This window comes from Nelumbo lutea, chromosome 4, assembly GCF_056320005.1.
Source record: "Nelumbo lutea isolate HS-2025 chromosome 4, American lotus-T2T, whole genome shotgun sequence".
Taxonomy (NCBI): domain Eukaryota; kingdom Viridiplantae; phylum Streptophyta; class Magnoliopsida; order Proteales; family Nelumbonaceae; genus Nelumbo; species Nelumbo lutea.
Window position 1 is genome coordinate 24,143,597 of NC_142687.1, and position 17,821 is coordinate 24,161,417.

Below are 17,821 nucleotides of genomic sequence, written 5' to 3' on the forward strand. Positions count from 1 at the left end.
AACACCATCTAAGTCGAAAGAAATCTAATCGGAGACCCTGCTACCCAACTAACCCCAGAAACTCCGCTAAATATACAGCACCCCGTCCCTGTTATTAGTTAAGTGATACAAGGACTCAAGGAGAAGGTTATTTTCTAACTTTTGATGTTATGTAATTGACATGGAAATGGGATACATTTAATCTCATTTTACTCAAACAAGGATACAAAAGAAAAACCACACATCTCATTTTTTTCTAAATGTTAGACTTGAATCATCGAAAAATAAACTTCATCTAGTTCTCAACATCATGTATTAGAAAAGGCCAAAAAGTCAAAAGCACAAAATCCTTGTTCACTTGAGAAAAGTACAAGCAAGAAATAAGAAGACATAGGCCACAAGAGATGTAAGGAGTTCCAGTGTCCATGTTGGCTGCAGTAAAAATGAGGGGACCATAGGAACCAAGAAAGAACCGCATACCCAACCAACAACAAGAGCTCCAAAACTGCATTCAGGATTGCAAATATACGTTACAAACTTGCAATTATAGAATGGTCTGATTTGGGCATATCCCATATTTGACAAACAGGTCGTATACCTAATCGAAAAGACAAGTTGCCCCCTACTAATCATAAAAGCTAAGATATAGGGGTACTTCTGCGTTTTAAAATATTTATTATTTGACTGATGCCCCCCTTTGTCAAAAATAGAATTCCTAAACAATACTCCTTATAAGATCACCAAAAAAGTAATACACAGGAATATAGGGGTGTTTGGTTCATAACGAATTACTTTTAACTTTTTTCAGAAAAAAAAAAAAAAAATATATATATATATATATATATATATATATATATTGATGGTTTCCCATCACAAAATAGCTTTGATAAACTTAAGTAATTTGTGTGATAAGTTACTTGGCATAAAACTATTGACAAACCAAGCACCACCTAACTAGTATGCTTTTTATTTAATTTAATTAATTTGTTTGAATCTCACCCGAGAATGGAAGCTCTGGCTATGCTCTTTGTCTTGTCATTAAGGAAGTAAATGCATGCTGCTAACGAGATTGCCACCTACATAAAGAAGAACATAAATTTGAGGGATGTCAAAACTTTGATGTTCACTACAAATATCAAGAACAAGTATATTCTTTTTTGTCTGAGAAAAAGAACAGGGATATATCCAATTTACACCACAACAAGGATATATCCAACTCCTTTTTTAAGAGAAGGAAAGAATGTTAAATTCCAGCTATTTGGAAAAGGTTTATCCAAGTAAATCTAAACCATATTCAAGGTCAGGTGTCAGCAAGCCAATGGAAAAATGACAAAGAAAAGAAACCAATAGATTTTTGCAAAATAAAAGGCACATGCCTCAGGATCAGAAACCACAATATAACAGGACCCATGCTTACACATGTTAATGGCTCCACGCTTAGGACAGTCATATCATTGCAGCTCAATTAGGACATCTAGATTGAACCGTCTGATAATAAGCATCATTTATTGGAAGACACTAATTCTATTACTGAGAGTCCAATATTCTAGGAGTAATGCATTCATCCTCCTGCCTTTATTGTTAAATTTGGGAAACTTTAATCCTGAATCATATTAAAGGGAAAATAGTATATATAATTGAAACAAAGATGCTGTACAAACCTGGAAAGCAGGGCCACCCTCAGCAGAATTCATTATGCTCCATGCTCCCATGAAGGCAAAAAGAAACAATCTTCTAAGAATGACTTCAGTTGGAGGAAGTTCTACAAAGCTCAGCAAGTCCTTTATCCAAGGTGGGGACTCCTCTACATTCTTTTTTAACCTGCTTTTCAAGTTGAACTTTGTCTTCTTCCTTTGTTTGAAACTGGTCATTAGTAGCTTTTCAAAAGCAGCTTCTATAGATTCTTCACTTCTTTCATGTCCAACATATTGTTGCAAGAGAAAATTGCGTGCACCCCAAATTTCTTCTTCAGAAGCATAAGGGCTTATACCAAGGCGCTTGTAAGGATCCCATACGTTTATTCTTGGAAATTTAAGAGGGTTTCCTATGGGGAAAACAGAATAACATAAAACTTTGAGTTTTCTAATTATAGAAAAAAGTAAATAAGTGACTCCTGTTCCTTTACTGCAAAATTATGGGATTGGCTTTTCTCAATGTTTGGGTGCAGGTGGAATTTACCAGAAGTAAGCATGATCTTTGATCCTTCTACCTTCACCTGGCCTAAAAGAAGAGGAAGGATTATGTGGAGGTATGCATGAGCAGCTCTGATTTCTACAGTATGGGAAGAAAGGAATGCTAGAATCTTCCAAGAGAAGGATAGAATCCAACAAGAATTAAAGGATTGTGTAGGGTAACACTGGTTAAAATCTTTGGACTTATTTCACCAATTCTCCTTTAATGACATATGGAGAAATTGGTCAGCAGTGGCAAGTTGTTCCTCCATTAAGAACAGAGTAATTGCAAGCTGGGCACCCCCTCTTGCAGGTTTATTGATGCTGAATTTTGATGGGGGCAGTCAAGGCGATCCAGGTCCCTTTGGGATGGGAGGGGTTTTGAGAAACAAGGTTGGACATGTTGTACTCTTCAACTCAGGTCCATTGGCAATTGGGGACTCTGTTAGGGTGGAATTACTAGCTGCCTTACAAGGAGTATAGTTTGCAAATCAGTTAGGCATGGAGCAACTACTGATTGAAGGGGATTCCAAGGAGGTAGTAGGACGGTTGAAGAACCCAAAGTCTGTTCTGTGGTGCTATAAGAATGATGTCAAGAAATTCAAGTGGCTAACATGAAATATGTGTGTAAAGATACATTGGGTGGGGAGATCAGCAAATGCATTGACTGATTGTTTAACCATGCAAGGGGCAAATAGGGAACAATTGTAATTGGGCTCAGCTATAATTTGATACTTGTTTTCATTTTTACTATGTTGGGAGATGTTGCAATTCACACCTCTCCAAGGGATGCTTGTATCAGTTTGAATCTTTGATTTAATAAAATCTTGCAAATAGGCAATTACCCGATGTTGGTTCCAGCCATCCGGGCTTTCAGGAGTGGACTTGGCACAGACCTGACCTCCAATGTTTTTAGCACAAAGTGGCTAATTGCATAATGGAAAAGGCAGAAGATTGTAAATATATTAGATGAAGAGGTAGTTAGAACTTGGAAAACAAAAACTGCATAGAATGTCTCTTGGGCTCAATAATGGGGACTGCAATAATATTTTATATTTGAAAGATACGCAAATATGCAAATATCTTGGGATGTAAGGTACTGGGCGGTATGCCAAAGTTGATTGTGCAATGCCACTTAGTGGATGTGCCTTGTTCAATACAATTAACTAGCAGCTTGCATCATAAACATATTCCTTATTATGTTAAATTAAAATGAATTGTTTAGATTTATATATAAAAATAACTTGCATAAAGTATGCATATCATTTATTTCACTCCTAGTTAACAATTGGAGGATCAGGTTCCTCTTTGATAGCTTTGATATTTACTTTTTATATAACAGTCTTTTGGCTGAGGCCATAAGGGTCATTACCCAATGTTGGTCTCCTAATCTGGCCCTTTCTTGAATTAAGCAACTGCTCTCAGTCTTGACCCCCCTACTGTGATGCTTATCAGCCCAAGATTTTACCGTTGCACTAAGCAATGGCCCCTATTCAGCTGAGATTATCATTACAAAATAGTGTGGAGTTTGTACGATATATACTATTTGTGCTTGGGGAATTAGACTTTTCTGAAACAGCTATTATCTTCTATGCTGCTAATTAACTATCATTTCGTGTCTTCTAGTTAGCTTAGTTCTTGGCTTCTTGATACATGAAACATTTTAATATAAAATGTTTTACATATCTTATTATATAATTGGTTCCATTTTTCTAGCATTTTTCATTTCACTGTGTCATTATCCAAATCCATTGAGCACGTTTCTCAGTTGCCTCAGCCATGCCTTGCCTAGGGTAAAAATGAACAATGTAGCTACTAGTAGAAATTTAGTTTTTTTGGGTTGTTCTGGCAACTAGTATGATTTCATTCTTGTTTCCTCATTCAAAAAGACTACTTTGCACAATTGACCATAGTAATTGCATGGAAACAGAATAGACAGTCGCTTCTTCCATGCAAGCTACAAATATAAGCATTCAAAAACCTCCTGGGGACACATCTTAATAGAACTCTTTCCTATTCTCAGAATTCGGGGAAAATCCAAAGAGGTTGGGAACCACCGCTTTCTTCATTTCTCGATAGTTATTGGATTTTAAACAGAATGTAAGGGTTACAGGAAAAAGATTTAACTTTTGAAATAAAGAACAACTTCTATGGCTTACCTAAGTTACCGCCATATGTCGCATCCATTGCACATCTCGGGCTTCTAATTATTGCACCTTTCATGGGCGGCTTCTTCGAACTTCTGCAAGGTGAAGCAGAGAACACACACACACGCACACGCACATAATAGGATAAGTCAAGACACAAAGAATTCAAACTTGCTGAAACTAATTTAGAATCCCCAAATAAAATTGTTGAATTTAGATGCCTAACAGGTTCATCCTATCAATTTTCAATAAAACTTTAATGTAAAACATGTCCATACTACATAAAAACTAGAGAGTAATTTGAAGTTTAATCGAACTATTTTCACGTCGAAACAGAAAAATAGAAATGACGAACTTACATATTTTTCCCGAGGTTAAGTCGAGCGAAATTAGGGTTTTTGAGCAGAAGGGAATCCATCTTACAAGTAGCTCCGAAAGAAAAACTCTAACTTCCCTCTGTCTTCGACACCATTAACGGTGGAGTCGAAGCTGGAAAAATCCGCGCTCGGGAGCTTGGAATGGAGGGAAGGAAACTGATGAGGATTGGGGTGGTTGTTCTAGAGGTAAGGATGCGCACGGTGCCCCTCGCGTTTTCTAGAAAGTCTCATTATTCATGAGGTTATATGACTTGAATAAGAAACTTGGATTGGAATCTTTTGTTCTATTGTGCAGCAGGGCTATAGTTTGTAGAAATCGATTAGAACCTCGGATGCGCGTATCAATGATCAATCACAAGACATAAATTCCAATTCAAAGGTAATGTCTTGAAACGATCGGGAGAAAATGCAGTGTGTAGGAGTCATATTTGAGCTCTTGAGGCTTTTTTGGAAAACCTGTAAACAAAACTGAATTGAAGCCAATCGATTAATCAATTGATGGGCTCAATTTAATCGTAGTATCGATTGAATGGTTTTTTAGTTTTTTTTATTTTTATAAAATATTATATATATATATATATATTCATTTATGTCGATCCATTAAATTAACTTGCAGTTTTTCATATTGAATTATTGATTAATGAAAATTGATGGGAGGTGATTTGGCCCGACCTCGTAGCACAGGGACACGTGTGCGTGACCTGGCTCGACGAACAGCTCAACCTAACAACTCAACCGTAACTCGGCGGGAAGGACCCGCCGAATCCAATGTTGGCCACTCGGTGGGTTAAGTGACTCACCGAGGACTAGCGCCCGGCCAACCTTGACTCCTACCAAGTGTGGGAGATCCCGAACTCCTCTCAGGGCCCGAGCTCCCTTTGAGACTCAAGCTCCTCCTAAGGGGCCCCGAGCTCTCCCTCCCTAAGAAGAGAGCACCTGGATTTTTTGCTAAGTGTCTCGAGGGAGGAACACCTCGGGACAGCACCATCAAGACTCCTGTTCGAACTTGCTTAAGGCCTGCCTACAGTGTGGGCACCTCGAGGTACCTCGGTGCCGAGGTAAACCTACCCTAGGTGGTTCGGCGTACAATAGCTCGGCAGGCTGCAGGGAGATCTGCCTGACATCCGTACCTACCTAATCCGGTGGCAGGGCTCGAATCCCTTAACAGGCGGCATTCTGCTTGCCGTCTCTAAAAAGCATGACCCACTTGTCGAGTCCGTACCTTGCAATAGCAGCCTGTAGCAGTAACCTGCACCTATCGCACCTACCCTGGCAGTAATAGCTATGGCAGTGGTGGTTATGCCAGATATGACTGAGCTCCGATATAAAAGAACCCCAACCCTCATGAAGCAAAGGTATTGAAGTTAGCACTTTCGGCACTCTTAACTCTCGGTATCTTCTTTGAGTTTTCCTCAGAGTTCTAACTTAGCCATCGGAGTGTTCCCTCTGAGAGATCTCCCAGGTAACCCTTCACCTTCTTCTTCCTCTCAAGTGTATCACAGCTAGGAGCCAACTCTCAACCAGCTAGGAGTGCCCAAATTGTGTGGCATCAAAAACCAAACCCATACCTTATTTTTTAAAAATATCGAACCAATGAATTCAATTATCGATCCAATTCAATTTTTGAGAGAAGGAAGGAATGTTAAATTCCATCTATTTGGAAAAGGTTTATCCAAGTAAATTCCAGCTACTTGCCTATTTCTTTGCAATGGAAGAAACAAGCAAAGTAGGGGTGGTGCTTACGATTCGGAGGCCTAATTTTTAAACCAAACCGATAGGATTGATTTTTGGAAAACTTGTAAACAAAACTGAATTGAAGCCAATCGATTAATCGATTGAATGGCTCAATTTAATTGTAGGTTCGATTGAATGGTTTTTCAGTTTTTTTTTAATTTTTATAAAACATTATATATATTAGGGCTATTCACGAGTCGGGTTGGGTTGGTTTATTGGCGTTTTTCCAATCGACCTGACCTGGTCGATTTGAATCAGTTTGGGTCTGTTTTGTGAATGATTCTCTCAGTGTTAACGGTAAAGGATTCAAGTCTAAGAAAGCAAAGGCTGGATGCCTGTAAATTAAAAATGATTTGATGGATTAAAACTGATATTTTATATATAATAATATATATTTTAAAATAAAGCTAAAATATATATATATATATATATATATATATATACCTAATATATATATAATATCTAAAATATTATATTATATATATAATATATCTAAGTCGGTTGGGTTTCGGTTTTCACACATGAAAACCGAAATTGAACCGAACCATTGGTTCATGTTTTTTTGTAACCCGTAACCGACCGATGATGAAGAAAAAACGGCCAACTCGAGGTGGATCAGACTAGGTTGGTTGGCTTGGGTCTTGTTATAAACAGCCCTATTTGAAGGGTTTGACGCATCGGAAAAACTTATAACCAATTAATCTGAATAAAAAAACGCTAATCAATAATCAATCAAGTAGTATTCATTGGGGTGAGGTGGGCTTCACTGGACCAAAATTGGGATTTGTTTGGCATGTCTTTTCGTGTGGGTTGTCGATTGTTTAGAAGCCCAATAATCCACATTTTTATTTTTTTCCCGTTTGGCTGGAGAAAGATCTAGCAATTAAAGGGTTGCACCCAAGGTTCAAAGTATTGGCACGTATTGGCCAATATGTACCGTTCTAGGATCTCCTTGATACGCCCATGTAGTGGGTGTATTGGGGTTCTAACTAGTTCAGGGGTAGAGGAGCCTTAAATCTCCCCCCTAATCGGTTTTGAAAAAAAATAGTATTGATATTGCCTAATATGCCCATACCAACGTATCGGGTGTATCGATATTTTGAACCTTACTTGTGCCCCAAAAGGACGTGAGAAGCTAGATTTGAGCTTATTTCGGGAAGCTAGAAATGGAGTTTCTCGCTTTTTTTCGTATGGAAAGACGTGTAGAAAGATGTGCCTCTAACCAAATGGTTTCTGGGTTGCCAAGATTTTTATATAAAAGCCCATTATGTGTTTTGACTATTAGATCTTCCAGAAAACATTTCAAAAAAGACTTGGCAAACAATACCTTTGTCCCTTTATGTTTGAGATAATAAAAGACAAATAGCTAAAAAGATCCGCTGCCTTGAGAGCTCATGGAAGCTCAAAATGGCTGAAATTCAGGAAGCTTCAAACAAAGCTTTGGCCTTTTGGTGGTGTTGTGCTTAAAAGTTTCCTTCCACTCAAGTTTTAAAAATAGGGAGAATTCCCAATTAATACCATGTAATTTGGGCCTAGTGCCACTTTGATCCCCAAACTTTAAAATGCGATAATTCAATAATTTTCAAAACATCTCAATCCAATACCTCAACCAGCCATTTAAGTGGCATTTGAAAAGACATAAATGTCTTTCGAGTGTCATCTAATTTTCTTAATCAACCATTTAAACGTTGACAAAAAATGAACAATCCCAAATCCTTTTCTCTTTTATTCAAGAAAGTTGGGGTCACTAGGATGCCTATTGAAACCTGACCGCAACTTTCTTGAATAGAAGAGCCAAGGATTTGAGATTGTTTAATTTTTGTCAACATTTGGATGGTTGATCAATAAAATTAAATGATAATCAAAGGGCATTTGTGTCTTTTCAAATGCCACCTAAAACGGCTGGTTAAAAGGAGGGTTAACGACAGGTATTGGATTGGCATGTTTTGAAATTTTAGGTACTGTTTAAGTTGGAAGGGGATGTCCGTTTGAATCAGACAACCAAATCATTGACCCGTTCAATGATTTTTGGTCATTTATTATTACCTTTTTTAATTTTTTAATTTTTAAGTTGGAAAGGGTCATCGATTTGAATTGGACAATTGATCTGTCAACTTGAAAACGGGTGGCCAAAATGGTTCTGATTCTGGATCAAGATTTTTTGTTGACAATCATAAAAACCTCCCCCATGGTTTTATTTTTATAGAAACCTCCCATGTAGTATTGAAAAACCCTGCAGTTACCTCCCTTCCTATCGTCATTGATAGAAAATGCATTATTATTTTTTTTAAAAGACCTATTTTACACTTACATCCATCCATTTAAATGAAAATTACTACAATAGCTCTAAAAGATTTTTTCACTTTTAATTAAAAAAAATCTCATTGAAAAGAATAAAAGTATTTTAGGTCTAGTAAAATTTAGAAAGGTAAATCTGACATTTTAAATTATATTGAAAGATTCCCTAATAAGTTGTAACTGTAATTTAGTAACTTTGTATGATTGCCAGAAATTTTAAGAGAGGTTTTCATATTTTACTAATTCTATAAAGACAAGCTAAAAGACCTAGTACACTAATACATCTTGGTACGTGGAACCTAATGTAGAGAATAAATCATAGTTTTCAAAACTGGATTGGACTGGAAAAATCAGGAACCGGTCAGGTGATTGATTCTGTTTTTTTATAAAACCGGATATTTGTAAATAAAACATTGAATTGGTCAATAAACCGTTGACCCAGACAGTTGAATCGTTTGATGGTTTTGACTGTTTTTTAAATTTTTTGTCAGAATGGGCCAACTGTTCGATTCGAACGATTGGACCATTCGACCCGAGAACCAAACCCCTGACAAGTTCGTTCTCCAAGTCAATTTTAAAAAACTTGGTATTGGTACAGATACAAATACAAATCATCAGTTGCCTTAAGACTTAGTTTGGAAAGAGTACAAATACAAATATGTAAGTGTAAAACATTATATTTTGTATTGTTTTGTATGTATTTACATTGTACATATTTGTATTTGTACTCCTTCCGAACTGAGCCTAATTAAAAAATTAGGAGCAACTCAAAATCATTAAGGTGCCGTTAAGCTTATCCCTGAATATTGAATCTTTGCAAAATACAATATTAATGCCTGCCAAATAGAACAAAGCTGTGCTTCCTCATCACTGTTATTACTATTGCCTGAACCAATTATAAACATAAGTTTGAAAACACATGAACCCACTATAAATTAAAGAAACATAAAAACGCATAACAACCAAATTCAGATAAATCGTGTAGATGCGGTTGAATATATTGGGCCCAGAAGAAGAAGTTGTTAATATCCAAGGGCCACAAAAGACCAATCAAGATAATTTTCTAATGGGTTGAAGAAGTTAATTAGACTTGTCATTCCTGGAATGACGTCCAGTCCAGCCCATCCACCATTTTAAAAGCCAAATTTTTGTTTACATTGACTTTGAACCCTATTCAAAATTTTGGAATCCAAAAGTAACACACAAATTGTATCAAGTGGAATCATATGGGTTGTTGCTGTTATTATTGTTTTGTTTCTTTTTCATTTTTTGTTCTATGAGGCTATACAATGTGAGTAGTCTATTCCTTTAACCTTAAACTTTGTTTAGGCGGGATTCAATCTCAAGTCTCTATTACAGTCTACAATTAACAGAGACCTTATCAGTCAGTCAATTGACATTTTGCCAATCATATGATTACCTGACTGACCTTATCAGTCTACAATCATATGATTACCTAACTTCTAACAGCATTTTTCGACCTTGCATTGGTTGGGAATATATCATCCTATGAAATAAAACACAAATATATCATCTAAGCCCAACTCAAACAGAATGGGAAGAAAGGTGAAACAGGATTCATGTGGCCGAAGCATATATAATGATGATGATAATATACATTTATACATTAATTTTGATGCAGCACAAGTACCAATATCATAGGGACTTGAACCATTTAGGTCTTGCGTGTGCTGCTCCTATAGATAATGTCCTTTCTTCTATCTTGCACATTTTGATGTAACTGTAAATCACCATCACCATTGATGGATTTTGATGTAACCGTTTTCGGCCATGTACCAATGTTTTGTGATGTATAAATTTTTTGGCTAAGTACCTCGTTGTTTGACCCGGTGGTGGCGTGCCTTAGTGATGAGCTACTTGGTAGTGAACTGCCTACTGGCGAACTGCTCGGTGGAGAACTGCCTGGGGGTGAACTGCCCGATGGTGAACTGTCTGGTGGCGAACTGCCTGGTGGCAAACTGCCTAGTGGCGAGCTGCCTGGTGGCGAACTGCTTGGTGGTGAACTGCCTGGAGGTGAACTGCCCGGTGGTGAACTGTCTGGTGGTGAACTGCCTGGTGGCAAACTGCCTAGTGGCGAGCTGCCTGGTGACAAACTACTTGGTGGCGAACTGCCTGGTGGCGAATTGCCTGGTGGCGAACTGCCTGGTGGCGAGCTGCTCGGCAGTGAGCTGCTCGGTGGTGAATTGCCTGGTGGCGAACTGCTCGGTGGAGAACTGCCTGGGGGTGAACTGCTTGGTGGCGAACTGCTTGGTGGTGAACTACCCGGGGCGATCCGCTCGGTGGCGAATTACTTGGTGGCAAACTGCCCGGTGGCGAGCTGCTCAGCGGTGAGCTGCTCGGTGGCGAACTGCCCGATGGTGAGCCGCTCGGTGGAGAACTGCCTACTAGGCGGCCAATGATTTAGAGAATGCTGGAGCTCCATGGTGTGGTGCAATCCGACTGCCCTCAGCATGAGGTGGTCTTCTTTCCTTTGTAGGCTGCGGGAGATGAGGGACCTGCGAGAACTTCATCTTTTCCTCCTCTTTGTAGGTGGCGGGAGCTGAGAGACCTGCGAGAACTCCATCTTTTCCTCCTCTTTGTAGGCGGCAAGAGCTAAAGGACATGCGAGAACTGAATCAGAAGTCCCGGGGGTATTTTCCTGGTGGAGGCTCTCCGACGCTTAAGTTAGCACTCTTATTGTAGAGAGCTTTGAAGATAATATGAGAGAGATAGAGAGCAGGGGTTACTTCCCTTTTTTCATCCCCCTCCCCTTTGGGGGTGAGGTCTTTATATACCGGAGTCCTCGCGGGTTAGGTGGGTGAAAAGCCTGCAAACGGTAAGACTCGTCGCATCCTGTCAGAACCGGGGTACGGTGGTGAACTCCTCGAGGCCGTCAGGCTGGCGCTTGTGTTAGGCGGGCAGGTCGGCGCTTGGGCCAGGTTGTCAGAGGGGTGCCTGCATCAGTCAGCGGGTCAATGTCTAGGCCAGGTCGTCAGGTCGGCGCCTGTGTCAGTCGGCGGGTCAGTGTCTAGACCAGGTCGTCAAGCTGGCGCTTGTGTCAGTCAGTGGGTCAGTGTCTAGGCCAGGTTTGTTGGTGGGCGCCTTGACCGGATCATGCGTTAGGCTGGTCCAGGTCGGCCAGGTCGCGCAGGCCGCACGCCGCACGCAGCTCGCATAGGCCGTGCGCAGTTCGCACAGGCTGCGCGCTAGGCCGCGCGCAGTTCGCGTAGGCCGCGCAGGTCGCGCGTGCCGTGCGCAGTTCGCGCAGGTCGCGTGTGCCGCGCGCAGGTCGCACAGGCGCGCGTTAGGCCATGCGCAGGTCGCGCCAGGCCGACCAGACTGGTGCCCGGGTGGGTCACCAACTTCGTAAGTTTGTTGGCTGGGTGTTTTCCTAGTTGTCACGAGGTGCCACGTGTCACAATTTCACCGGAGGGCCAAATCTGCCCTCATCAATATCCCCCCACTCCCGAACTGATAGTAACTCAGCGAAGGGAGTTGATTTCTTTTGGCCCATAAGTCGATGAGCTAGTAAGTGCTGATCCAATTACTAGTGTGGCCCGTAGTTTTTGGGAGCGACTCGTAGTCTACTCTTCTTTGACTTTTGCCCGTGCCGAAGAGGCGACCGGGTCTTTAGTGGTAATGTGGCCCGTAGGCTTTGGGAGCGACCATTGGTCTACTCTTTTCTAAATTTGCCCGTGCCGGAGAGGTGATCGGGTCTTAAGTAGTAATGTGGCCCGTAGGCTTGGCCTGCATCAGCTTCGTAATGCCGGTCACCTACTCCTACAAGAAGCTACTAGGGGCTCGACCTTCAGGGGCAGCACTACTAACTTTAGGTTGCCAACTCACACGGGAGCCTTGGAAGGCTCGACCAGTAAGGGCGCTTATGTAGTCAGTTGGCCGCCAACTCCCGCGGAAGCCACGAAGAGCTCATCTTTGTAGGGGGGACCTTGCGGAGAGGACTGATGTGGCATTATCTGAATTGAAAGTAAGGTTGGTAGAGCTACTTAGTCCGTTAGCTCCCTGCATAGTCTCTGAGTTCATAAAAAATGTAAACTATAAAGCGATAGCTTCAATTTCTAAAAAGTGGACTTAGTTTTGGCAAGATGAGAACTTAGCTTTTGTAGGATGAGAACTTAGCTTTTTGCAGCGTGTTCCCACAGATGGCGCCAATTGATGTAACCGTTTTCGGCCATGTACCAATGTTTTGTGATGTATAAATTTTTTGGCTAAGTGCCTCGTTGTTTGACCCGGTGGTGGCGTGCCTTAGTGATGAGCTACTTGGTAGTGAACTGCCTACTGGCGAACTGCTCGGTGGAGAACTGCCTGGGGATGAACTGCCTGGTGGCGAATTGCCCGGTGGTGAACTGTCTGGTGGCGAACTGCCTGGTGGCGAGCTGCCTGGTGGCGAACTGCTTGGTGGCGAATTGCCTGGTGGTGAACTGCTTAGTGGCGAACTGCCTGGTGGCGAACTGCTTGGTGGCAATCTGCTCGGTGGCGAACTGTCCGGTGGCGAGCTGCTCGGCGGTGAGTTGCTCGGTGGTGAACTGCTTGGTGGTGAACTGCCTGGTGGCGAACTGCCTGGTGGCGAACTGCTTGGTGGAGAACTGCCTGGGGGTGAATTGCTTGGTGGCGAACTGCCTGGCAGCGAACTGCCTGGTGGCGAACTGCGCGGTGGCGAATTTCCTGGTGGCGAACTGCCCGGTGAAGAGCCGCTCGGTGGCGAACTGCCTACTAGGCGGCCGATGACTTAGAGAATGCTGGAGCTCCCTGGTGCGGCGCAATCCGACTGCCCTCAGCATGAGGTGGTCTTCTTTCCTTTGTAGGCTGCGGGAGATGAGGGACCTGCGAGAACTTCATCTTTTCCTCCTCTTTGTAGGTGGCGGGAGCTGAGAGACCTGCGAGAACTCCATCTTTTCCTCCACTTTGTAGGTGGCGGGAGCTGAAGGACCTGCGAGAACTGAATCAGAGGTCTCGGGGGTATTTTCCCGGTGGGGGCTCTCCGACGCTTAAGTTAGCACTCTTATTGTAGAGAGCTTTGAAGATAATATGAGAGAGCTAAAGAGCAGGGGTTACTTCCCTTTTTTCATCCCCCTCCCCTTTTGGGGGTGAGGTCTTTATATACCGGAGTCCTCGCGGGTTAGGTGGGTGAAAAGCCTTCAAACGGTAAGACTCGTCGCATCCTGTCAGAACCGGGGTACGGTGGTGAACTCCTCGAGGTCGTCAGGCTGGCGCTTGTGTTAGGCGGGCAGGTCGGCGCCTGGGCCGGGTTGTCAGAGGGGTGCCTGCGTCAGTCGGCGGGTCAATGTCTAGGCCAGGTCGTCAGGTCGGTGCCTGTGTCAGTCGGTGGGTCAATGTCTAGACCAGGTCGTCAAGATGGCGCCTGTGCCAGTCGGTGGGTCAGTGTCTAGGCCAGGTTTGTTGGTGGGCGCCTTGGCCGGATCATGTGCTAGGCTGGTCTAAGTCGGCCAGGTCGCGCAGGCCGCACGCCGAACGCAGCTCGCGCAGGTCGTGCGCAGTTCGCGCAGGTCGCGCAGGCGCGCGTCAGGCCGCACGCAGGTCGCGCCAGGCCGGCCAGACTGGTGCCCGGGTGGGTCACCAACTTCGTAAGTTTGTTGGCTTGGTGTTTTCCTAGTTGTCATGAGGTGCCACGTGTCACAATTTCACTGGAGGGCCAAATCTGCCCTCATCAGATTTCATAATATTAGATCTGTTATTCTTTCATTCTGGGTAAGGATATTTCCTCTGTTATTATATAAACATCAACATCGCATGGATATATTAATTTAGGTTTTGTTTGGCACGTCTTTTCGTGTGATCTTTTGGTTGTTTGTAAGTTGGGAAGATCGAAAATTGGTCTATTCCCATTTGGTACGCAGAAGATCTCACCGCTAAAAGATGGGGCGTCAAAAAGATTTGGGAAGCCCATTTTGGGCTGATTTCGGGAAATTCCAAATAAAATTTTCTGCATTTTTCGCGTTTTAATCTCGCACAGAAATACCTAAAACGATACACGGAAAGATGCACGTCTACCAAACAGTCTTTAGGCTGCCCAGATCTTATGTCAAAAGTTCAATGTATCTATTAACTGTTAGATCTACGAGAAAATCTTATCAAAAAGACTTACCAAATAAGCAGCTTAAAATTGTTTGAGACGAGGGAGGGACTGTGCATCGGCTGAGAAGAAGATTAGTAACTAAGAATAATGTATTAAATGCTTGAAAGCAGGATAGGTGAACAAAATATTGAAGCCAGGGAAAGAGAGGAATGACATTGGTGACTGGTAAATGCAGGTTTTTTTTAATCAAATTAGACCGTCAGAAAGCATAGCTTTTATTCCTGGGTGAATCTGCGAACTTGAGAGTCTCGGCTATTAGCTTCTGGGCTTTCCTGCTCTTAATCTCTACTCTCATGCTCTCACTCTTTTCGATCTTATCGTACAGCTTCTTTATCCGCAGGGATCTCAGTTTGGACTTCAGATTCACCACCAACCTCTCCAGACCCATCATCTCCATGCTGAAATTAAGATACAATCACCCTTAAAATCTGTAACTAAACAAGAAGGATGATTTATTCAAGATTCGTACTAAAGAACTTATTAAGAATATTTAACAAGAGAAGATCCTGAGATGGACCTTTCTGACAACAACAAAAAAGAATGAAAGAAGTTTTGAGTGCATGAAATGGAAAAGAAAGGCAAGTGAGATGAATGGACCATGTAGAGAGAGGGTTTTGGGAAGAACAAGTGAGGGACCAAGACCAAACCTGAATGATAAAACTGTTGGTGGACGGCCTCCTGGCTGGCGGCTGCTGATGAGTGATGAGCTATGAAGGTAGTAGACTTATATGGCTCACTTGATTCCCAAAATGCCCTTATGTTTAATTTACCAGTGTTATCTCATCCAACCATATTCCATTATAATAATAGCTACAATGAATCCTTCAGCCTATATTGTGGAGATCAGAGTGGAAGCAAAAGAGAGAGAGAGAGAGAGATTACAGATATTAAGTTGTGTGGAGATGGAGAAAACTGTGGTCAAAAGAGTTGAGAGAGGTACAGGACTTGATGGTGGGGTGGGGCAGGGCAGGCAGAGAGTGGTGGAAGTGGAAGGAAGCAGGCTGCCATCTCTCATTCTCTGTGTAGAGATGATGTCACATCATTGGGTTTAAGGAGGTGGAACAAAAAGAGGGTTTGGCGTTTACCCATTGGAAAGAGCACCATTTATCTTTTATGTTGGAGAGGAGAAGTGGACATGCACGGGAGTCGTTCTCTTTCGATCGGTCTTTGATACTTGAAAACAATGGAGTGGACAGAGTAGCACAACGTTCCCACTTGACTCTGCCATACTCTGTCCACACACCATGTATTTAGATATTAGAATTAATGGACTGGGATAAAGACACCTCGCTTTTCTTGACCTTATTCCATTTCAACTTAAAATCGGGAGCTGGGCTTTCATGTCATGTATACCCTCTGTGTGTCCCATCAAATTAATTATTTTCTTATTTCTCTAAAACACGGTTCTTATGTTTCCTTTCTTGTATGCCTCTTCTTGCTCATCTCTCTCTCTCTACACCTTTGTTTCTTCCTTTGATTGTAAAGAAAGGGATCTAAGAGAACATTTTCAGAGACGTATATGCGCTAGACTGATGTAACACACCCCCATTCGGTGATGATCTATCTTCACCTCAACATCCAAGCGCGCACAACTGCACAGCCTAGAATTAAGAGCGTATATATAGATATTGCCTTCTGGCTAATATATATTCATGGAGAAGGTAGTTGTCGCTGACTCATTGGCTAATCTTGCAAGTATTGAATGCGTAAAAGGAGTTATGGGGTGATATTCATACGAGGGGTTTTTGATTGCCCAAAACATAGATTTTCCCCTGGATCAATTATCATGAAGTAGTTCAATCTTTCATCTCTCAATGGAACCAACTACGTTGTCATTAAGGTGCTAGTGATGAATATTAATAGGATGTAAGCAAAAAGAATACAACTTAGCTGGGCAACAAGGGATAGATATCATAGCCCGAGCAAAGGGCTCTCCGCTCCAGCTACAAAAGAGGCACGTACAGAGACTGGCCAGGCGGCCAATGCTGTTGTAGCGCGTGGATATTTTGTCGAACACATGCCAGGCCATATTGATATTCGTTGCTTGAACGGCAATGAGCATGTATCGTTGTCGAGGCAGGAAAGCCTCACGAAACACTACTCAGGAGTCAAGACAGAGCCCCACACATGTGGTTAATGTTAGCACAGTTGGACGTAATGCTACCAAAATGTCTATCCCACACGCACCCACCCATGAGAGACGGATAGGTCACCATCTGCATTTTGGTGTCATCGTCATAACTCAAGAGCTTTATATATATATATATATATAGCAATACACTCGACGTCACCATGCCTCTCCTTACTCTAAACCTCTTATTTATTTTTAAATTTTTATTTTTGTAATTCCATATAATTATCTATTAAGCCAATAAAAAATTACATAGGCTTAACTATTTATAACAAGCATAAAGAAAGAGACATTTGATTTTCTAACGTTTAGCTAAGTGGCACTACTTTCCCTCATTTTCACTTAAATTGTCTCTAATTCCTATTTTATCTCCAAAATTATCTCTAACTCCTATTTATCTCTTAAATAATCTCTAATCTCTAACTTGGTAGAGAGATTCTCTCATAAACAATCTCTAATTCCAATTTATCTTATCCCCCACTTTTTATCTATATCTATCCAAAGAAAGTTTCAATTAAAAATTTCAGAATTATTTAAATATTATAACAAAATTATATACTAAATTTAAAATATTTATTCAAAACAAAAGAGATTTAATAAGGACTTTTTGCAAAAAAAAAAAAAAAAAAAAAAACTGACCAAGTTTGGTCAATTGACATTTTCAGTTATGTTTTAGAAATAATAGCAAATTGAGTGAGCAGGAGAAAAACATTAATTTTTTAGGATAAAATTATCCTTTTGTTAAAAACAGAATCCAACGGATCCAAAAAGCATTCATTTTTCATTCGTCTTCTCCAAGTTTGCATTCGACTCCATCCATTCAGTTGGAAGCATTTCCAAGTTTGAATTCGACCCCATCCATTCAAATT

At 41.5% G+C, this 17,821-nt stretch overlaps 1 protein-coding gene and 1 long non-coding RNA gene across 2 annotated transcripts; both read right to left on the reverse strand.

Annotated features, from left to right (window-relative positions):
• Window positions 1–203: 203 nt before the first annotated feature.
• On the reverse strand, window positions 204–5,159 carry CDF1 (cell growth defect factor-like protein (DUF3353)). Its single transcript, XM_088982829.1, has 5 exons — window positions 4,657–5,159; window positions 4,310–4,392; window positions 1,641–2,023; window positions 979–1,055; window positions 204–484 (listed from the first exon to the last, which is right to left on the reverse strand). The coding sequence occupies exons 1-5, from the start codon at window positions 4,713–4,715 to the stop codon at window positions 334–336; spliced, it is 753 nt and encodes a 250-aa protein (XP_088838955.1). The 5' UTR covers window positions 4,716–5,159; the 3' UTR covers window positions 204–333.
• Window positions 5,160–14,892: 9,733 nt separating this feature from the next.
• Window positions 14,893–15,786, reverse strand: LOC148854659 (uncharacterized). Its single transcript, XR_016112279.1, has 2 exons — window positions 15,469–15,786; window positions 14,893–15,219 (listed from the first exon to the last, which is right to left on the reverse strand). It is a non-coding gene; the product is annotated as an uncharacterized LOC148854659 (long non-coding RNA).
• Between the last annotated feature and the right edge of the window lie 2,035 nt (window positions 15,787–17,821).

Excerpts from the sequence above, each read along its gene's own strand:
- CDF1 (XM_088982829.1), bottom strand. The coding sequence starts at position 4,715 with ATGGATTCCCTTCTGCTCAAAAACCCTAATTTCGCTCGACTTAACCTC. Across the intron at positions 2,024-4,309 it reads GACATATGGCGGTAACTTAG|GAAACCCTCTTAAATTTCCA; the intron begins GTAAGCCATAGA and ends TTTTCCCCATAG. Across the intron at positions 485-978 it reads GCCAGAGCTTCCATTCTCGG|TTTTGGAGCTCTTGTTGTTG; the intron begins GTGAGATTCAAA and ends TCCTGAATGCAG.